The 22,337-nt window shown below is 37.7% G+C and overlaps 4 protein-coding genes across 4 annotated transcripts; 3 read left to right on the forward strand and 1 right to left on the reverse strand.

Moving 5' to 3' along the window:
- Nucleotides 1-1,391: 1,391 nt before the first annotated feature.
- On the forward strand, nt 1,392-3,927 carry LOC121777485 (2-alkenal reductase (NADP(+)-dependent)-like). The gene is made up of 5 exons (XM_042174760.1): nt 1,392-1,654; nt 2,300-2,477; nt 2,787-2,953; nt 3,088-3,170; nt 3,436-3,927. Exons 1-5 carry the CDS (start codon nt 1,397-1,399, stop codon nt 3,812-3,814), a joined length of 1,065 nt encoding a protein of 354 aa, XP_042030694.1. The 5' UTR covers nt 1,392-1,396; the 3' UTR covers nt 3,815-3,927.
- Nucleotides 3,928-12,762: 8,835 nt separating this feature from the next.
- On the forward strand, nt 12,763-15,941 carry LOC121777482 (cytochrome P450 83B1-like). Its single transcript, XM_042174757.1, has 2 exons — nt 12,763-13,697; nt 15,168-15,941. Exons 1-2 carry the CDS (start codon nt 12,795-12,797, stop codon nt 15,777-15,779), a joined length of 1,515 nt encoding a protein of 504 aa, XP_042030691.1. The 5' UTR covers nt 12,763-12,794; the 3' UTR covers nt 15,780-15,941.
- Nucleotides 15,942-17,309: 1,368 nt separating this feature from the next.
- On the forward strand, nt 17,310-19,225 carry LOC121777483 (cytochrome P450 83B1-like). The gene is made up of 2 exons (XM_042174758.1): nt 17,310-18,217; nt 18,548-19,225. Exons 1-2 carry the CDS (start codon nt 17,327-17,329, stop codon nt 19,157-19,159), a joined length of 1,503 nt encoding a protein of 500 aa, XP_042030692.1. The 5' UTR covers nt 17,310-17,326; the 3' UTR covers nt 19,160-19,225.
- A 1,635-nt stretch (nt 19,226-20,860) lies between these two features.
- Nucleotides 20,861-21,814, reverse strand: LOC121777487 (TLC domain-containing protein At5g14285-like). Its single transcript, XM_042174762.1, has one exon. The coding sequence runs from the start codon at nt 21,514-21,516 to the stop codon at nt 21,040-21,042; it is 477 nt and encodes a 158-aa protein (XP_042030696.1). The 5' UTR covers nt 21,517-21,814; the 3' UTR covers nt 20,861-21,039.
- Between the last annotated feature and the right edge of the window lie 523 nt (nt 21,815-22,337).

Here is a 22,337-nt window from a genome sequence, read left to right on the forward strand (position 1 = left end):
ATGACCCACAAATACAATAAAATTGGATCACTATGTCATAACCTAAAGTCAGAAAGAAAAAAACACACTGAGACCCATTCGGTTTCCTTTATATGGCCCGGTGGGGCCCACGTAATTGGATCTTTTTTCAAGTGTTCAGTGTTGAAGAATTGCGGCTGGTTAGGGATTTATTAGAGCATGCGCAGCGGTGGCGTCCGTCGCCACCGCCGTCCGCGCCGCTGGCACGGACGCCATCCGCCGCTGCGCTCGCGCCGTTGGCACGGCGCTGCTCGATGTATCGAGCACGTCCGTGCCAGCGGACGCACACGTGGCGCGCTCCCATTCGTCAACGGCATAGCCGTTGTGTTTAAACATTTTTTATTTTTTATTTTTTTTAAAATCGGTTTTTTATTAAAAAAACCGATAAAAAATAAATTCACTTCCCCAAAAAAATATATCCGTTTATAACCGTTTTTTACACCTTTTTAATTTTTTTTCATTTTTTTTACCCCAAAAATACACACTTTCATCTATAAATACCCCTAATTTCACCCCAAAAATTCACATCAAACTACACAACTCTCATCATCATTCTCCAATATTCATTCTTATCTCCATTCTCTCATATCCATTTTCATCTTCATTCTCTCGTACCCTACAACATCACTATGTCCGGCCAAGACGATAACCCTTCGGGCTCCCATGGTTGGAACCCCGAATGGTTCGGTTCACAACCGTTTCCTAGTCCGGAAACGGAATATTCGGCCCCTCCTCTCACCCAAGATTCGGGCGTTCCGGGTGGCTACCGGCCATACCCAATCGACGATCAAGGTGCCTCCGATGGGCGCTACGGGTGGACACCGGAGCCTAGGCCTCGCGCCCCTTCCCAAATGCCGACTCCTCCATCTCGCGCTGGTGTCCGCACACCGTACTCACCGGCGGAGATGGAAAGATTGTTCAAGGCGTACTTGGAAATCTCCGAAGATGCGGTAGTTGATCCCGCCGGATGCGTAGTCTTATTAGGAGTTTAATTATGTAATTTTTAATTTTTAGGATTTTAATTATGTAATTTTTAATTTTAAGGAGTTTAATTATGTAATTTTTAATTTTTAGGATTTTAATTATGTATTTTTTAATTTTATTTGTAATTTGTAATATTTATTGTGGTTTTTAAATGGATTTTAATATTATGGAAATGTTTTTGTTTAATTGAATTTTATATTAATTGTGCTCGTCCTTGCGGAAGAGTACAGTTGTGGGTGTTGTGCTATTGACAGAGAGCAGGCATGAATAGTACCGCCCGGGCCAACAACCGTGCCGCTGGCAAGAGCACGGTTGTGGATGCTCTTAGGTGTTAATATATGTTTTTTATTAAATGGCCCGGTGGGGCCCACGTAATTTTTGCTCTATTAAAACAATGAACCAGAATTCAACCAGAATTAACGGTAAAATGGGTGAGGAAATTAGCAACAAGCAAGTGATACTCAACAACTATGTCAAAGCATATGTGAAAGAATCTGATATGTCGCTTAGAACTTCCAAAATTCAGCTCAAAATTCCCAGCGGTTGCGACGACGCCGTTTTGTTGAAGAATCTCTACTTATCCATCGATCCTTTTATTCCTAAGCACATGAAGAAGGAGGAGAACTATATTACTCCTTACAAGCTGAATTCTGTAAGTTTAATTTTTTTAGTGAAATTTTCTCGTTGAAATTAATTTTTTCTTCTTGTTGGAATATAATTTGTTATACATGTCTTGATTTAAATTGGAGCCCTTAATTTTTTATTTTATTAAAAAAAGATTGACTTATAATAAAATATTGTGTAGATGATCTCATTGGAATATAACAGTAGTATTGTTTTTGTTTGATGAATAGTGGGAAGAAATAAAAATTGTATCTTTCCATAGTTAAAATGTTGGTTATGTCTTTTTGAGGTTCTTGTTTGATAAATAGTTTGAGATTTTGGGGAGAAAAATAAAAACTGTATCTTTCTATTGATAGAATGTTTGTTATGTCTTTTTGGTGTTTCTGCAGAGGTCTTGTTTGATGAATAGTCTAGATTTTGGGGAAAGAAATAAAAAATGTTATCTTTCCATTGATAGTGTATAACAGTAAAATATGGATATATGCGCAGAAGTATATAGACATAGTAGAGAATAGTTGTAGGTGTATTTCATTACTCAACGTAGGCCACATATATATAGTACAAGAGACTAAGCTAGACTATGTCACATCACCGATGTGGGATACTAATATTCTTAACAGATACAATGTTGGTTGCATCTTTTTTGTGTTTCTTGACCTTTTTCTGGTGACAGCCTATTTTTGGATATGGAGTGTCGAAAGTACTGGATTCGTCTCATCCAAATTTCAAGATGGGCGAGCTAGTTTGGGGGTTTATTTACTTGGAGGAGTATAGCCTTATTAAAGATCCAAACGTATTGTTTAAGGTTCATGATAAAGATTTGCCTCTCTCTTATTATACAGGGATTCTTGGTGAGTTTCTTGAGCCCATTGTGATGATCGGCTTATTTAGCTTGTAGCCTTTAAATTTCTCGCTTGATTCTTGCTTCCTAGTTCTAAGGTAGAACTAGTTGTTTATGATTCTGCACAAGTTATTTATCTAGTTATGTATGCAGTTAAACTGTTAACGAAACAAGCTGTTGATGAACTATATACGCTTGAATTCATAGATTGGGAAATGTTGGATTTGTGGCGGTTATCTTGATAATTTCTAAAAAAAAAACAATAGGAGATGTACGAACGTGAGACTGAAAATCAACGTGTTTCGTGTTATCATTTTAGGTATGCCTGGCATGACAGCTTATGTTGGTTTTTTCGAGTTTTGTTCTCCCAAAAAGGGGGAAACTGTGTATGTCTCTGCTGCATCCGGAGCTATTGGTCAGCTCGTTGGTCAGTTTGCAAAGAACGCAGGTTGTTACGTTGTTGGGAGTGCAGGGAGCAAAGAAAAGGTCAGAATCTAATGGCTTATCGAAAACTTATTAGATTGTTGGCTAGATTGGTTGTCGATTTATGTGCTATTTTTCTTCTGTGGCAAGTTTATGTTTCACATTTGATGAACAAGTCGGTTGTTGCATTGATGAAGGTCGATCTCTTGAAGAACAAATTCGGGTTTGACGAAGCATTCAACTACAAAGAAGAGCAAGACTATAATGCAGCGTTGAAGAGGTTCTACCATTGCTATAAAAATATGTATACTTATTTAACATTGAAGAATAGTTAGTATTTAACACAAAATACACATATTTATGTTCTTATATAACAAAAGAATCCTTTTGTATCCAACACACATTCGCAATCACGAAGTTTGGTAAAATCAGCTGAAAAAACCACCAAGTATGGATCAGTTCCCAAGAATTTGACCAAATTTTATAATTTTTCTGGCAATTTGTGGTTATATAGATAATAACAAATTTGTGTTGTTGTTAATTAGGTACTTCCCTGATGGCATCGACATCTACTTTGAGAACGTGGGAGGGAAGATGCTCGAAGCGGTGCTAAGCAACATGAGACTCTACGGTCGTGTTGCTGTTTGTGGGATGATCTCCCAATACAACATTGAGCAGCACGAAGGCGTCCACAACTTGCTTTACATATTGACAAAAAGGATCCGTATGGAAGGATATTACGTTACCGACCACTACCATATATACCCCAAGTACCTGGAGATGGTTATGCCTCTAATCAAGGAAGAGAAGATCGCATACGTCGAAGACATAGTCGAAGGCATTGAAAGCGTGCCTGGGGCTATCGTTGGCTTATTCTCCGGTCGCAACGTCGGGAAGCAGGTGGTGGTGGTTGCTCGTGAGTAATTCTGATTTTCGCAGAGTGAATCATTGGAAATAAGGAAGGACTCAAATAAGGTTATAATCATGAATTATAAATATATAATCATGAATTTGATGTATTGTTATTAATTGAATCAGGAAGGACTTAAATAAGGTTAATCATCACAAATAACACAATCTGTATTGTGTTATTTGGCTCTGATTTATCTCTTCCCTTCACTATTAATGGCTCTCATTATTCCATTTTCTATTTAATTTATTTATTGTGAAACTTAATTAAAATACGAGATTTCTGAATTTTAAGTTCCATAGATGCCTCTGGTAGGGATGTCAATCGGGTCGGTCCAGCGAGTTTCGGGCCAGCCCTACCCGAGTTATGGGTCGATCAGGTGCGAGATAATCGGGTAGTCTTTTTTCTTTCGAGTTTTAGAAGTTCAACTCTAACCCTAAAAACTTGGGTTTCGGGCTAGTACTCCGATAAATTTAACATGTGATCAATCCAATAAATAATGTTGAAAATTAGCTATATTTATCAAATGTAAAACATTTAATTATGATAAATTTGAGATAGATGCTTAAATTCAAATATAAACACGATTAAATACTAATATTTGAAATTTATGCAAAATAAAACATGAACATCAAGAAATTTCAAAGCATATTTTAGAATTTTAAATGTTTTACTTAGTGAATTTGAAGTTTTCAATTTATATCTATTATTATATTAATAAAATTTAGTATATAATTTATATATTTAATATAAAATTGAAGGTTATTTTTTTAGTTATCTATATTATATAATAATCAATGAAGTGTGGAATTAGGAGTCAAATAAAATGGGCCAACCCTTTAGTTTTCGGGTCTGACCTTAACGGGTTGCGGTTAATTGGGTGCGGGCTAATCGGACTGTAGTTTATCGGGTTGGAAATTTTCAACTCTAACCCTATAAATTTAGCTGGCTATTCGAGCCAGCCCGTAGGTTGCGGATTCAAAACATAATTTCGGTATGGAAATTTGTGTTCTCAACTTCTCTTAGAGATAAGGATGACAATGGAAGAGGAAGGAGTACTTTTTCTACTTTAACGAGGGGTACTCCTTATGTTCCGCGGTAATTTAGTTATTTTACTATTTTGATACATTGTATAATAATAAAACCATTTCATTTTTTAATAAAAGTCAACATATTTCTTTTTTAACTCATTTTTTACTTCTCTTCGTCCCTCTAATTTTTTAATTTCCTATATTATTATTAATTTACTCAACTCACTTAATATAATATATCTTAAATTGTATGCCGAAAAGAAACGTCTTACTACTGCGGAACGGTGGGAGTACAATTTTAGTTTGGTAATGTAAGTTTAAAAATACATGTCCTTAATTAACCGACGTCGTTGAAGTCTTCTTGACACTTGTCCACAATAAGAATGAGGAAATGCAGCTGAAAAGTTGGGACTACTGTACTCAAAGTTCGCATGCAAATTGAATAAGGCAAATGAGTTCACACACTTGATCAAGACAAATTCTCAATGGATCAAGCTGACTACTACCTATCGGTCGTCGGTTATGCAAACACAGAGATGTAGTGCTTTTCAAGAGCTTAACCCACAATACTATAGACTAGTAAAGGGAAGTAAGGGTCAAATTCCACAGAGACAGAGGCATGTTGAGTTGGGTTTGAGACATTGGGAAGTTTTTGGCTGCGGTCACGCTTTTCAGTGGGTTAAGTTTAACTAAAAAACGGGAACTGATCAACTTACTAAACTAAACTGATCAACCTAGACTAACAAACTCATAACTAGGGAACATGCTGACTTGATCAACTAAACTAAAGATGTAAGAATGAAAAGTAACTTGGGACCACTGACACAAAACAAACGCATTACTAAAAAGCTGTATACTACGAAAAGGTGACAGAGACTACTACTCCAACGAACTACGACTTTCTTCTTCGTTAAGCAGCTAAATAAAAACAACTAAAGCAGATCTAAACAGAGCAACAAACATAAAAATGGAAATCAGACAAATCAAGCACAGATCCATATGAAATCGACGTTAAGAAAACAGATTTAAAGTATCTAAACTATTCTCATGCGAGTCGACGAACTAAAATGTAAACCTACCTACGAGAAAGCATAAACAAAGCAGAACTAAAGCAAACGAAAGCAATCAAAACAAAGAACATCAGTTCTAACACCGCTTGTACCAAAAACTCCATTTCATAAAAGATCTTCAATCAACGTAATGAAAATAGAATTTCAAACAAGGATTTGAAAGATGCGATTAACCAACGATAAGGTAACTAGAGTAACAACTAGAAGAAAAACATTAAAAACAACTAAGCTAATGAAACGATGAACTAAAAACAGAATGTAAATTGTTTTAAACCCCTCGGGGCGTAACAGAAGCTCAAACTACGAAGACTTCTAGGCAGATCCAGGTCCTCCTTCCTTGACGAAGAAAAAGAGATAAAAACTGAGATGGAAACGGCGACTTCTGCTGCTAACTCCTTACTCCATGCTATGAGGTGAAAATAAGGTGACTGAAAATTAACTCGGGAGAAGAACTCTAAAAAGGTGAACCAAAGGAGAGGAGCCTCATATGTGCACTCTCTCCACTATTTATAGGACAATGTTGGGCCCAAATCCCTAGGGCAAGCCCACTTTGTCTTGACATTTATGCCCTTGAGATGGCATCTTTCCTTCTCTCTACTCTGACTCATCACTTTCTTGGCAGATCCAGGTCCTCCTTCCTTGATGAAGAAGAAGAGATAAAAACTGAGGTGGAAACGACGACTTCTGCTGCTAACTCCTTACTCCATACTATGAGGTGAAAATAAGGTGACTGAAAATTAACTCGGGAGAAGAACTCTAAAAAGGTGAACCAAAGGAGAGGAGCCTCATATGTGCACTCTCTCCACTATTTATAGGACAATGTTGGGCCCAAATCCCTAGGGCAAGCCCACTTTGTCTTGACATTTATGCCCTTGAGATGGCATCTTTCCTTCTCTCTCCTCTGACTCATCACTTTCTAGGCAGATCCAGGTCCTCCTTCCTTGACGAAGAAGAAGAGATAAAAACTGAGGTGGAAACGGCGACTTCTGCTGCTAACTCCTTACTCCATGCTATGGGGTGAAAATAAGGTGACTGAAAATTAACTCGGGAGAAGAACTCTAAAAAGGTGAACCAAAGGAGAGGAGCCTCATATGTGTACTCTCTCCACTATTTATAGGACAATGTTGGGCCCAAATCCCTAGGGCAAGCCCACTTTGTCTTGACATTTATGCCCTTGAGATGGAATCTTTCCTTCTCTCTCCTCTGACTCATCACTTCAGGTGGTGAACTCCACTTGATCAACTTGTCGGTTAGGCAGGTTTCATCGCTTGTACGCAACTGATTAACTTAGCTTCATTTCTGGATTTTTTTCACTTCTTTTCTAAGTTTATCAAGTTGTCCCTGCACTTGCCGCTTTTACACTTTATAGCTCCCTGTACGCTCAAATTCACCATTCTTTTCGCACATTATCAGCCATGTTAGTGTAATAAACCCTACAAAACCATGCTTATAATGAGCCCTATCAGCAGCTTATAGTGTTAGAATACTTAGATATTTTTATTTAATCTAAGCCCATAACATTGGTTGAATTCAATCTCTGGGAGTAGAACATTTGAATTTATTACTATTTTAATAAAGTTCAAATGTTCTACTCCTTTGACCTGTGATCTCATGCGTCGGAGTGTTCTACTCCTTTGACTAGGTCATCGGAGTGTTCGGTCGTGCCCACCTCCAAATTCCATCAATTTTATTTGAGTAAGAAAATAACATACCCTTTACTGTTCTCAAGTTCATTACATTCTCGAGTATTTCATACGTACACGATTTAAATTTCATTCAAATTATATAATGAGGTAGTATCAACTTATAACTTATACAAATCCAATTTACTAGTTTTTCATTAAAATCCTTAAAATCCATACCAAACCTTAAGTGTATATTCTTTGGGGAGAGACGAATTAATTTAACTTATTCCCTAAATATATTTAATATTCTAGTGACTTAACTCGATACAACTTATGAATTTAACTTATTCCCTAAATATATTTAAAATTCTAGTGACTTAACTCGATACAGTCCATATAATTATTTTAATTTAGCCAAAATTCTAAATTATCGAAATTTTGCAAAATAAATAATTTAAATGTAACCATTTAATTTTAATCATCAAGTGATTAAAGTAAAATTGGACTCTGGATACCCAATTCGTCGCATCAGTCCCGTCAAAGCGCGGTGCATCCATCTGAACCCGTCTGGGTTGGTCATAACCCGACATGTTGGATTGGAAACGTTGTGGTGGATCCCAACACGTCGCTGGCCTATCCTGCGAATGGTCAAACCCTACCCCACGGGTACGGGTCTGCATATTCCCTGGTGGTTCCCAGCAAGATCCTGGTCGGCCCCTGCCTCCGCGACGTCCCCGACCCGCCTGCAGACCGTCCCGAAAACCTCCACTAGGGTTTCGTGAGTTATATCCCCTGTCACCGTATCGTGCGCGCCTAACACCATCATCCCCCCAATCATCTCCGTCCTCGACACCCGATGGCGGCTCTGCCTCGCGTGAAATCACGGGCTCCAAATAATCAAATCGTCGATCGGTCTTGTCCTTCCACATGTCAGACTTGTCGAGTCTATCTAATACACGATCCAACTTACCACTCACCGAATCGTCGTGATGTACTTCCTCCGATTGACGAACGTCCAACTCCCCCACATCCAACTGCGACCGATGAGAATTCACAAAGTGGCGGCGATCAAAAGGATGTTGACGGCGCGGCGCACCCGTCGTGAACGAATCGGGGCGTGAAAAACCCCAGACCGCCTTACCGTTATTGTTAAATCGTTTCATGAGCACACAGGATGAAATGCGATCGGCGAATTCTCTCGACGATCAATGATCTCTCCGGTGCCCCAACTCAAGGTCAGCGGAGTCAAGAATCGGCTGTGCGCGGGGATCTCCCGTCGGGCAGCGCGAGTTCTAGGTTTTGTGAATAAAGCAATGAGATGTTGGGCAAATCAATAATTTTTCTTATTCTGATATGAGTGAAAAAGTCCTATTTATAATCTAAGGACCCTAGGGTTGATTCGACCTCCTAAGCATCTCGGGAAAGAATCAACAAAGAAAACCTGAAACGGAGCTTATAATTACGCTCGACTCAACTGGAAATAAAACAATAAAATAATAAGAATATTCTAAAGAACCAATAAAAAGAAATAAAACAAATAAAAACATAAAGACTCTGCTAAATCCCGTTTACTTCTTAACATAGTCGCCGAGCCTCTCCGGCGGCTTCACTGTCCTCTTCGGCTTTGTCGTTGCGATCGATCCCTGCTCCAACGCTTCCTGACCTTCCTTCCTGGCCTTTGCGGCCTCCATTCGTGGACCAGCCGGCACGTTGTCACGTGGCTGAGTGGGGATCGTATCACATGTCGATGGGATATTTGACAACTGAGCTTATGGTTGCAAATTTGGTGTATAGTTTTGATTGGGAATTTCCTAAAGGAATTCATGCTCAAGACTTGGATACAAATCCAATTGGTGGACTAGTTGTGTACAAGAAAAATTCCCTAATACTTGTGCCCAAATGTTATGGTGTTTAGTGTGTGTGTGCATCTTTTATTTTACTAAATATTAATAAAAGGGGATGTGTGAGCATATTATTATGTTTAGTGTGTGTTTGTGTGTTAAGAGCATATATTTTTATATAGAGTAGTGATCTATGGCAAATGCCCCTTAACCAAATAACTAGAGAACAAATCATAGCCACAAGATCAAGAAAATCAAGGACTAGTATTAATTTTTGAATTTAAGGGGAAATTAGTTCCCTCAATCACAAATTTACTCCATAATAACAAGGCAGGGGTATAATGGTCATTGCATATCCAAAAATAGGATACGTCGGCAAATTAGAATTCATCTCCTCTTCTTCTCTTCTCCATCCTCATCACCGCCTTATACCTGCCGTTGTCGCAGCGGCGGCAGGAGATTCAACCTCATTGTGCGATTCAACCTTTTCTTCTCTCTTCTGCAAAATTCGCGCGATTCAACCTTCTCGTCGATGTTGGCGTCGCCGTCGTCACATTCTGCAGGAATCGGACGCTGAATTGGAGGAAAAAGGCGTCGCTGATGGTGGAATTGGATGCTAGAGATGAGCGAATCCAGGTTTTGGAAAGGATTGTGGAGAAATTAGAATCGGAAGATTTGGCGGAGTAGGAAATGCAGATGTGCTTTGATGAGAAGGAGATGGTGATTAGGGAGATCGGCGGTGGAAGGAGGTGGATGGTCACAGCCATTGCCACTGCTGCTGCTGTCATATTCTACTTTCATGCTCACAGAAATCATTGATTTTTGTTGATTAGAGTTTCAGTTTTGGATAATTGTTGCTAAATAATGCACTTAATTTGCTTCAATTTTGTGTTTGCTGCACTGGCATATATTTTTGATCACTACTATTATGAGAATTTGATTTCTTGAATCTTGATGGTGCTTGAGTTTGGAATTAGATCACTTCATATTTATGTGTTGTTCTTTGTGTTTTGTAAACAAGAGTGAAGTAAAATAAGAATAAGAGTGATGTAATTTGTAAACAAGAGTGAAGTAAAATCAGAATAAGAGTGATGTGTTTTGTAAACAAGAGTGAAGTAAAATCAGAATAAGAGTGATGTGTTTTGTAAACAAGAGTGAAATAAAATCACAATAAGAGTGACGTGTTTTGTAAACAAGAGTGAAGTAAATTAACAATAAGAGTGATGTGTTTTGTAAACAAGAGTGAAGTAAAAGAGTGATTTGTTTTGTAAACAAGAGTGAAGTAAAATCGGAATAAGAGTGATGTGTTTTGTAAACAAGAGTGAAGTAAAATCAGAATAAGAGTGATGTGTTTTGTAAACAAGAGTGAAGTGTTTTCTGAACAAGAGTGAAGTGTTTTGTGAACAAGAGTGAAGTAAAATCAGAATAAGAGTGATGTGTTTTGTGAACAAGAGTGAAGTAAAATCAGAATAAGAGTGATATGTTTTGTGAACAAGAGTGAAGTAAAATCAGAATAAGAGTGATGTGTTTTGTGAACAAGAGTGAAGTGTTTTCTAAACAAGAGTGAAGTGTTTTGTGAACAAGAGTGAAGTAAAATCAGAATAAGAGTGATGTGTTTTGTGAACAAGAGTGAAGTATTTTCTGAACAAGAGTGAAGTGTTTTGTGAACAAGAGTGAAGTGTTTTCTGAACAAGAGTGAAGTGTTTTGTGAACAAGAGTGAAGTAAAATCAGAATAAGAGTGATGTGTTTTGTAAACAAGAGTGAAGTAAAATCATGCTAAGAGTGATGTGTTTTGTAAACAACAGTGAAGTAAAATCATGTTCAGAGTGATGTGTTTTGTAAATAACAATTATTAGTATTTCCTTCTTTACAATTAAAAAATAATAAACCAAGAAAGTCTACTAATTTAAGAGAATTGCAAAGTTCGGCCGATTGATTGCTAAACACTATTTTCCACTATTTTCCACAATTATAAATAATTTAAAAATGTTCGGCCTATTGATTGCTCAATAGACAATAGTTGTGGATTTAATATTTAAAGGAGAAAATAAGACCAGAACTTTGAAACTTCAGGTTGAAAACTAGGCATGTGGAAATAAATGATTTGCCCTTTGTTTTAACTTCTTGCCTTAGCATGATTGCAACGGCAGAATTAGAAGCGGAAAGCCTACAGAAAAATCACTAATCCCAAACTATAATCCGCCATTAAATCAGAAAACGTTGAAGACAGTCAGAATCAAGTCCCCATCCACATTACTCACTCTCTCACTACCAGCTTCGAATTCATAAATCAGACGCTGCTGAGCTAGCTCATTTTCTTCCACATGTCCTTCGTAGCTGGTTTGGTGATCGGATTGGTTGTCGGCTTAGCCCAATCGCAAACGCGCCGCGCTGGATCCTCAGAGATTTCCCGCCGACGCTGATCCCGGTGAGTCCGACGTAGAGGTACAGCCACCGACGGACGATGCATACAGCGCCGGAGCCGAAGAAGTCGACGAGATCACCACCGACGGCGGCGGTGCAGCCGCCGGAGCCGTCTAAGAAGGCGTCGGAGTGGGCGGAGCCTGCGGCAGCTCCGCCACAGAGACAGCTAGCGCGGCGCATGGATTTCACGATGATTATATGTTATTCATGAATTCACATTGATGTATTGAATTCCCAAAATGCCTTGGACAAGTTTTTTTTCATAAAAATCTGAAAGTTTATTTAAGCCATAGGATTAATTTGGAGTATTAAGATGTGTGGCTGAGATTTGTTCTCTAGTTATACACTTAAGATTAGTTATATCTTGATCACTAACCTATATTTTTATAATGATAAGAGTTTTTTCACAGCAGAACACTAAAAATTTCCAAATATTATATGAAACTGATGGAGAAATCAAAGAAATCTTAGTTTCTTAAAAACTTAATGTATTCAAAAAAGCGAATTGACTGTAAAATAATCAAATCCATTATTTATAAGTTCGTCCAAAAACCCTAAGAACTTAAAAAGAACTAATTAAAAATGAAAAATATGAAATCAAAATCTAGCAAAACAATATAATGACAATTTTGCCTTTTTAACAAAGTGATATTCATTGTTTTGGAATCAATTTTGGTAACTGAAGATATATTTCGATCTGAAAAACCGAAGACTTCTCTGTTATCTCTACAATCCAATCATTTTTATTAAATGATTGCATTAGAAACCTAAAGAATCTCAAAATATTGTCACATGAAACAGAAGCAACATATCACTTTCTATCAAGTCTTGCACGAAATACATATATGTCAATTCACACAATAATTATGTAACTTGTAATGCAATTAATGTCTATTCACACTATCATTATATAACTCATATAAAATAGACTACTTAGGTAAAAGATGAAGCTTTATATATAGGACCAAATTGCAAGCCACTATTAACAACCTATTCATCAAAATGATCCTTCTGTTATCATCAACCCTCCCAATAATCTTGATAATTTTCTACCTCCTCCACAAAACCAAACAACCTCGTGCATTAACCACTCTACCACCTGGCCCGCCACAACTACCGCTGATCGGAAACCTCCACCAGCTCGGTACAGTGGCGGACCCACACATCTACCTATACCACCTCGCCAAGAAATATGGCCCCATCATGCACATGAAACTAGGCTCTATCCCTCTCCTAGTAATTTCCTCAGCCAAATTAGCCAAACAAGTACTTAAAATTCAAGATTTGGCATTTTGCAGTAGACCTAATTTATTAGGGCAGCAAAAACTATCCTACAACAGCTGCGATGTCGGCTTCACGCCATACAATGAACAATGGAGGGAGATGAAAAAGACGACACGCATTCATCTGCTAAGCAACAAAAGGGTGCAATCTTATCGCCCCATACGCGAACAAGAGATCGCTCACATGATCACGAACATCTCAAACTGTTCCCCTCTCGGACAAGAATTGAATTTGAGCGAGATGGCCATGGCAGCCAGCATCCATATGGTATGTGGGATTGTGTTTGGGAAGAGGTACGAGGAGGGTGGCTCGGAGATGAAGAGGTTCCTTCAGATTCTTGAGGAATCTGAAGTGCTTGCGACCTCTTTCTATGTCTCTGATTACTTTCCCACGTTTGGTTTGGTGGATAAGATAAGCGGAAGAGTGAAGAGAGCGGATGTGATGTGTAAGGGCATGGATTCGTTCTATCAAGAGCTCATCGACGAGCACCTTGACTCGAGGAGTGTGAAGAAGAAGATGGACGAGGTGGAAGATATGCTTGCTGTGTTGATCAAGCTTAAAAATGATGATGAGTCTTCTTCGAGTGGTATCACTTGGGAAATCATCAAAGCCATTCTAATGGTAAGCTTTATTTAAATATTTTATACTGTTTATGTCCCATTGTAAGTGACATATTTGATTCAGTCATTTCGCTTTTTCTTTGTAAGACACTTTCCTTTTTCGAATATAGGATAACTTAAAGTCGTATACATTTCACTTATAATTAATGGCATGATTCATGAATTATGAGAGTAATAGTTTGTGCATAATTTATAGTTTGTGATATTATAGTCCATTTTAAAAATTTATGGAAAATAATAAAATTATGCTTAAATTCATAAATTTTAGGGACCAATATTGATAGAAATCCATGGGTTCCATCCTAAAACCAATTGGTGATAGGAGGAGGGGCCCATGAGACTTATATACTAGTTTCAGTTTTCTCTTGAGGAGGGGCCCATGAGACTTATATACTAGTTTCAGTTTTCTCTTGACACCGATGTGGGACAGTTATATGTTATATTTTTAGTTTCAATTGTCAACACCCTCCCTCAAACCCTTCAAGGTGAACCTTGGAGGGGTTGGACTTTTTTCTAATCGATTGGACAATCGGCCCAATTTTTGGGGTTGGACTTTTTTTCTAATCGATTGGACAATCGGCCCAATTTTTTTCGATCGGTTGGACCACTTGGCCCAAATTTTTAAGTCCAGATATACTGTTGGGTCAGTCATTTTTTCGATTTCGGCCCAGATATACTGCTCCCTTCAAGGTGAACCTTGGAGGGGTTGGACTTTTTTCTAATCGATTGGACAATCGGCCCAATTTTTGGGGTTGGACTTTTTTTCTAATCGATTGGACAATCGGCCCAATTTTTTTGGGTCGGTTGGACCACTTGGCCCAAATTTTTAAGTCCAGATATATTGCTGGGTCAGTCATTTTTTCGGTTTCGGCCCAGATATACTGTTGGGTCAGTTAAATTTGACTTTTTCGGTTTCGGCCCAGATATACTGCTGGGTCAGTTAAATTTGACCCGCAGTCGGCTACCCACCCTAATACCATGATAGAAATCCATGGGTTCCATCCTAAAACCAATTGGTGATAGGAGGAGATACCCATGAAACTTATATACTAGTTTCAGTTTTCTCTTGACACCGATGTAGGACAGTTATATGTTATATTTTTAGTTTCAATTGCCAACAAATATCCTTAAATAATGGTTGCATTATTTCCACCCAATAACCGTTGAAAGATAGAAAAAGATTCTAAGTGAGTTATTGGGTGAAAATAACTATAAGGCTTATCCGAATCTATAAATTATTTCATGATTTAAAGAAAAAGTTGACTATTTATAATTAAAAAAAAAGGTTACTAGTTACAGGATCGGAAAAATTCTTGATTTATTTGTTCCTATTAATCTCATAGCTAGAAACATAAAAAAAAAAATAGATAGCGCTTACACCATAATCTCAAAACCTATATATCCTAATCCTAAATTATCTAATCATACCATTTTTACCTTCTTATAAATCAGTCTTCTGTTTTTTTTCTAGGATATGATCCTAGCTTCAGCAGGAACAAGTCCATCTGCAACTATTTGGACAATGACAGCTCTAATCAAAGCACCCAAAGTAATGGAGAAATTGCAACACGAAATCAGAAGTTTAGTAGGACAAAGAGGCAAAGTAGACGAAGGTGATCTTCCCAAACTTCCATATCTAAAAGCTGTGATAAATGAGAGTTTGAGATTATACCCACCGGCCCCCTTGCTTTTACCAAGAGAAACAATACATGCAAGCATTCTAGATGGCTACGAAATCCGGCCAAAAACAATGGTTTATGTTAACGCATATGCAGTAGGGAGAGACCCCGAGTACTGGGAAAATCCAGCTGAGTTCATTCCTGAGCGATTCTTGAATAGTAATATTGACTCGAAAGGCCAAGATTTTGGGCTCATTCCATTTGGTTCGGGCCGAAGAATATGCCCTGGCATGTCGATGGGATTTTTGACAACTGAGCTTATGGTTGCAAATTTGGTGTATAGTTTTGATTGGGAACTGCCTAAAGGAATTCATGCACAAGACTTGGATACAAATCCAACTGGTGGACTAGTTGTGCATAAGAAAAATGCCCTACTACTTGTGCCTAAATGTTATGGCGTGTAGTGTGTGTGTGTGTGTGTGCATCTTTTATTGTTACTAATATTAATAAAGGGGCATGTGTGAGCATATTATGATGTTTAGTGTGTGTTCGTGTGTCTAGGGCGGAAGCATAGTTTATTTGGGTAAAAATTATATGTTTTGAATTCAATAGAATATATTTCAGTATATTTTGGTAATGTAGAGCTTTTTCACAACAAATCAGTCAAAAGTACAAAATTTTAAAATTTTATACTATGATACTGATGGAGAAATGAAATAAATCTTAGTTTCCTTAATGTATTCTGAATATCGAACTGACTGTAAATTAATAAAACTCGTTATTTATAATTGGTACAAAAACCCTAGGAACTTGAAAAGAAATAAAATTGAAAATACGTAAAATCAAATTAAATCTAGAAAACCAATAAAATGACAATTTTACCATTTAAACGATGTCTAATGGCCGAAATCATGAAATAACAATGAACAATGATTTTAATTGCTCGCCCCGTTTTGCAAACCTAGCTAGTGTGAATTTGAAGTCATTTTGAGGCACCCTGCATCACTCATTTGCTCCATGCATGTCTGTCTATAGACCTAAAAAAGCAGGTTTTACCGACTGAATAATATCTTGGTAATCTCACAAAAAATCATCAATAATCATGTTTAGTAACGAATTAAGATGATAACATCGCCGGTTATATTTAATGTAAATTTTACAGACGTCTTCCGAAAACTGACAACGTCTGGACAAGTTTACTAATTAATTATATCAGTCGGTAATTACCATCAGACACTTCAACATGTATTACATTGTCATTCACGTACTCTAATTTTCAACAGCTCCAAGTTGATTGTTTAGAACACGTGAAACCTGAAAAATACTTTAAACTATGCCACATGAAATAGATGTAGGACATTACTATCTATGAAGTCTTGCACGTTATACAACTATGTCACTTCGGACTGCAACTATATAACTTGTATTGCAATTAATGACTAACTCCTACTATTATAAATAAATTAAATGTAAGTAGGTAGCCAAAAATCAAGATCTTTGAATGATAATATATGAATATGTATAACATACAAATTAGAGATCTTGCATCAAAATCCTACTTGGATATTTTGCATGATAATAATGATAATTTTCGTAGAACAATGCTATTGAATTTTGAGTTTATTAAATTTACCTCGTTTCAGTCGCATCATAGGTTGCCTGCCACACAAGTGTGTTTCCATACATATTAATAAAAACATAACAAAAAATCTATAATTCTAGTTAATATTCAAATTGTGAATACGATCTCCCATGAATTCTGAATATAAATTATGACAATTGAATTTTTTTTTCTCCATTATTCCCACCAAAATTATTTAGAGACAAAAATTAAACTATTATTTATAATATCTAATTTTTGAATTGTAATTTGAAAAAACTGAAATCTAAAAAGTATATTAGCAAATTACTATGTACTACCATCCCTACTAATAGGTTCAAAAACATTATAAATATAGGACCAAAGCAACAAATTTCATCCCACAACTTATCCATCAAACACTCATTCACAATGATACTACTATTATCCATAGCTCTCCCAATAATCTTGATTTTCTACATCCTCCACAAAACCAAACCTCAGACAGTAACCACTCTACCACCTGGCCCGCCGCCTCTGCCGTTGATTGGAAACTTCCACCAGCTCGGCAAGGCGGCAGAGCCACACATCTACCTCCACCAACTCTCAAAAAAATACGGCCCCATAATCCACATGAAACTAGCCTCTAGACCTCTCCTAGTAATTTCCTCAGCCAAATTAGCCAAACAAGTACTTAAAATTCAAGATTTGGCATTTTGCAGTAGACCTAATTACCTAGGGCAGCAAAAACTCTCCTACAACAGCTCCGACGTCGCCTTCACACCTTACAACGAAGATTGGAAGGAGATAAGAAAGATGACACACATTCATCTCTTCAGCAGCAAAAGGATTCAATCTTATCGCCCTGTCCGCGAACAAGAGATCTCTCGCATGATCACGGGGATCTCTTCTTCAGCCTCCGGGGAAGTGAATTTGAACGAGGTGGTCATGTCCACCGGCATCCATATCCTGTGTGGGATCACTTTTGGGAAGAGGCTATACTCGGAGGAATGGTCGGATACGAAGAGGTTCCTTCAGTTTCTGAAGGGATTCGATGTGTTGGCGACCTCTTTCTTCGTGTCTGATTACTTTCCCATGTTTGGTTTGGTGGATTGGATTAGTGGAAAACTGAAGAGGGCTGAGTCGATATTTAAGGGTATGGATTCGTTCTATCACGAGCGCATCGATGAGCATCTCGAATCGAGGAGGGTGAAGGAGGTCAAAGAGGTTGAAGATATGGTTGCTGTGTTGATGAAGCTCAAAAATGATGATGAGTCTTCTTCAAGTGGTATCACTCTGAAAAACATCAAAGCCCTTCTAATGGTAAGATTTATTTAAATATTTTAAAATCACCTGTCCTATTTTAAGCAACATATTTGATTGGACATGTCACTATAACAATATGACATACATGAAGTACTATTAGTTTGTTAATTTTAGAGTACAAAGTATAAATTTCCCTAAAATTATAAACCAACGTACCTTAAATGAATGCAATTGAGATAAATGTTTTATGATATTATTGCATTTTTAAAGTTGTATAATTAACCCAAACTTCGTGTTTTTTCGGCGATTTACCCTTTTTTATTTATCTATAAATGGGCGCATCGTCACTTCAGTATAAATTATTGATTCTCTCTTTTTTATCTGTAGAATATGATCGTAGCTTCAGCAGAAACAACTCCAGCTGCAGTTGTCTGGACAATGACAGCTCTAATTAAAGCACCCAAAGTTCTGGAAAAACTTAAAAACGAAATCAGAAGTTTGGTAGGAGAAAAGGGCCAAGTAGATGAAGATGATTTGCCGAAACTTCCATATCTAAAAGCGGTAATAAACGAGGGTTTGAGGTTATACCCTCCAGTTCCACTTCTTATACCGAGAGAATCAATAGAGACAAGCAATCTAGATGGCTATGAAATCCCGCCGAAAACATTGGTTTATGTTAACGCATATGCTGTAGGGCGAGATCCCGAATGCTGGGAAAATCCAGATGAGTTCTTTCCTGAGAGATTCTTGAATAGTGGAATCGACTATAAAGGGCAAGATTTCGGGCTCATTCCTTTTGGGTCGGGTCGAAGAATGTGCCCTGGCATGTCGATGGGATATTTGACAACTGAACTTATGGTTGCGAATTTGGTTTATGGTTTTGATTGGGAATTGCCTAAAGGAGTTCTTGCACAAGATGTGGATACAGATGCAACGAAAGGACTTGCAGTGTTTAAGAAAAATCCCCTTCTACTTGTGCCTAAAACAATTAGGGTTTAGTGTGGATTTTGTTGTTATCAAATGTACTATTGCATATTATGTTATAATAAAAGGGCATGTGTTAAATCATGTTGTCCATAAGGTTTAGTGATGTTAGAGTCGAAGTTGTAGTCGACGAACCAAGAGAAAATGGAATACAAGTTTGCATAAACCCTAGTCTCTCAGTTCACTATTTATTCTTGGAATCAAAGGTGCATCTCATGAATGTTGAATGTTTTACACACAATATAGGAGCACTCAACAAGGATAAAATATATGAAAGATAAATATTAATAGGCTTCAAACAAAAGGATTACAAAGTCCACAAACAAAAGTGCTTCAGCACTAAACAAATCTTTTCTCTCTTTCTAACTATGAGCTACGGCTCTTTTCTCTCTAACTCCCGCTCACAATTTCTTATAATCTTACAATGAACACAACTAGGCTATTTATAGGTAAATATTTGCTAGCTATGATATACATATACACTACGTCACCTATCTCCTTAATGTAGAAGTTAACAAATGTTATCCACTAAATCCACCTCCTAATGATCAAGATGGTACGTGGCTTTCATGTAGCCATGAGGAAACAAAATTTCATCCACGTGTGATAAGTAGGTGATCCAACTACTTCATCACTTCCACCAAGATATATTTTAGCAGTGAAGTAATTGAGTTAATAACTCAACAACGAAACGTTTTTCTACAGTGTTTATTGGCCCTAGATACTTCAATTCACATAACGTCAATGTTATGTTACGGTATTGAGTAGGCACGAAAGTTGTGCTTGTAAGAACAAAGATCGTTAAACCGCTTCAACTTCACAGGGTCGCTGTGTTACCAAACACCTGCAAGTGGGCCCAGACATTAGATTAACAATGACTAAACATAACGAGCCTAGGTCATCCACTACGCTGTCTCTATACCGTCCCTTAATCGTCCCTTAATCGTCCCTTAAACTACTTTATATAATGTTGAAGCGATTCTTACCAACGGACTGCCGATGAAAGGACCCTGAGTTTATTGTGTTATCTACCCCACAGTTATAGGTTTCTGAGTTGGATCTATCACTGATTGTCTGTATTAGTAGTAGTACCTATGGACAGGGGTGGACCCACGTTGGGGCATGGGGTATCCTTGGGACCCAGCCATTTGAGATTTTCTTAAATGCTTAATTTTGTATAGTATTTGATTTATTTATGTTTTCTTTTCAATTTAGTAATTTTGTGTAATTTTTTTATTTTCCATTTGTGTTGTTATTATAAGATTGCAAAATAATGTTCTTTATGATTTATGAATAAAAGCATAATTCTCTAATCTTATAACTATGTATCATATATCATAAATTATATATTCTTCAGTTATTTTGATAGCGAGACTATCACTACATGTATCTCTAATTTATTATTGCATCTCAAATTATTTATCTCACATTATCCATCTCTATCTCGGCTATTGATTGTTCAAGTTAGAATTGTTTTTGCGGTAGTTGATACAAAAAATATGCAACAATTGCAACCTCTAGTTTGGACCCTCAATGCTAAAATCCTGCACCCGTCACTGCCGATGAATAACATCCGTTGGTAAATATACCAACGGACAGCAAACGTAAACTACAATTGCTGACCTTTTGCCCGAAAACTTACGATGGAAAAGGCCATAAGTGACATTTCTTCTCGTGGTAATTACCATGAGACTCTTCAACTATTATCACACTTAGGGCGTGTTCAAGTTGGTTGGAGAGATTTATCCACAATTTAATTTGATCCAGATTTGGTACTGTTCCATCAGGCTTCTAATCCAAGAGTTCATTGTGTTCAGGCTTCTAGGAATGAATCCGGAATTGAGGGGTGTTAAAATGTTTTCATTTTTTTTTCAATTGCCTAATATATGTACTTCCTACTTTGCCCCCCTCGTCAATTTGGAAGCCCACATGTTCTGGCAGAAGCTGGTGACCTCCGCTAGCACCAGGAGCACGAGAATAGCGACGGGCCCGTGGTAGACGAGGTAACGGCAGGTGACGAAGACGAAGAGCGTGGCGAGATGGTGGCCGATGAAGAGGACGTCGGTGGGGTAGAAGATGAGATAGTGGACGTGATCCATGAGGAAATAGGCAATGCTGTAATCCAATACGAGACTTTGCAGCGGCGTGTTGGAGGAGTGGAAATCCGGGGCCGGGTCGGAGAGAATAGCGCGGGCGGCGAGGAATACTGCGGGGGTGCCGTGAGCTAGGGAGATAGCGCAACTTGAAGCTTCAGGGCGGAGCTTGGAGGCCCAGGTGCGGAAGATGATTGAATAGGCGATGAGGTAGAGGAGCAAATAGCCGGCGAAGAAGAGAGGAAGGGGATTGGATGTTAGCGGAAATTGATGGTCCATGATTTTGGGGGAAACTGAAAATTAGGGGAATCCAATTGGGAATATGAGTTGAAGGATGGTGAAAAGATGCAGAAAGTCAGTAGATAATGGGGCAACGTTTGTAGAAGGGGGGAAAATCAGTAGCTTCTATTGAATGATTCAGGGTGATAATAGTAAAATGCTCCCATATCTGGAGCCGGAAATCGAGACATGAAATGAATTAGCACCTCCTGCTTCTGATTTGGTTTCAGCCCATACCTGGAGTGAACAGGTCGGGCCCGAACATTAACAACGGGCTTTCCTTGGAATACCCCATGATCTTGAACAGCCAAATAGACCATGATATAGGCTCATTTATGGACATATCAGCCTACTTGAACAGGCCCTTAATTTCATTCACTTACTCTATTTTCTAATAGCTCCAAGTTGATTGTCTAGAACACATATGTAACCTGAAAAATACTTTAAAATTCGTCACATGAAACAGATGTAACCAATTACTACAATCAATCAAGTCTTGCACGTTATACACATATGTCGTCACTTCGCACTGCGATTATATAACTTGCAGTGTCATTAGCGACTAACTCATAGTATTATACCAGTAAACATATGTAGGTTGGTGAATGAAAATAAATAAATTGGATATTTGTAGCCAAAAATCTAGATCTTGTCTTTGAATATATTTATTTAATAACCAATGCTTATTGCATAACTACAAACTATAAACATTTTATGCACTTGTCATGAGCGCATATTAATAAAAATTTGGTAATGTAAGAAAGATAAAGAGAAAATTTGGGTAAAATAGAAAAAAGAAAGAGAAAAATTTGATAAAATAC

Source organism: Salvia splendens, chromosome 18 (assembly GCF_004379255.2).
Source record: "Salvia splendens isolate huo1 chromosome 18, SspV2, whole genome shotgun sequence".
NCBI classification, from domain to species: Eukaryota; Viridiplantae; Streptophyta; class Magnoliopsida; order Lamiales; family Lamiaceae; genus Salvia; species Salvia splendens.

Excerpts from the sequence above, each read along its gene's own strand:
- LOC121777485 (XM_042174760.1), top strand. The coding sequence starts at position 1,397 with ATGAACCAGAATTCAACCAGAATTAACGGTAAAATGGGTGAGGAAATT. Across the intron at positions 2,954-3,087 it reads GTGCAGGGAGCAAAGAAAAG|GTCGATCTCTTGAAGAACAA; the intron begins GTCAGAATCTAA and ends GCATTGATGAAG. Across the intron at positions 3,171-3,435 it reads TATAATGCAGCGTTGAAGAG|GTACTTCCCTGATGGCATCG; the intron begins GTTCTACCATTG and ends GTTGTTAATTAG.
- LOC121777487 (XM_042174762.1), bottom strand. The coding sequence starts at position 21,516 with ATGGACCATCAATTTCCGCTAACATCCAATCCCCTTCCTCTCTTCTTC.
- LOC121777483 (XM_042174758.1), top strand. The coding sequence starts at position 17,327 with ATGATACTACTATTATCCATAGCTCTCCCAATAATCTTGATTTTCTAC. Across the intron at positions 18,218-18,547 it reads ACATCAAAGCCCTTCTAATG|AATATGATCGTAGCTTCAGC; the intron begins GTAAGATTTATT and ends TTTTATCTGTAG.
- LOC121777482 (XM_042174757.1), top strand. The coding sequence starts at position 12,795 with ATGATCCTTCTGTTATCATCAACCCTCCCAATAATCTTGATAATTTTC. Across the intron at positions 13,698-15,167 it reads TCATCAAAGCCATTCTAATG|GATATGATCCTAGCTTCAGC; the intron begins GTAAGCTTTATT and ends TTTTTTTTCTAG.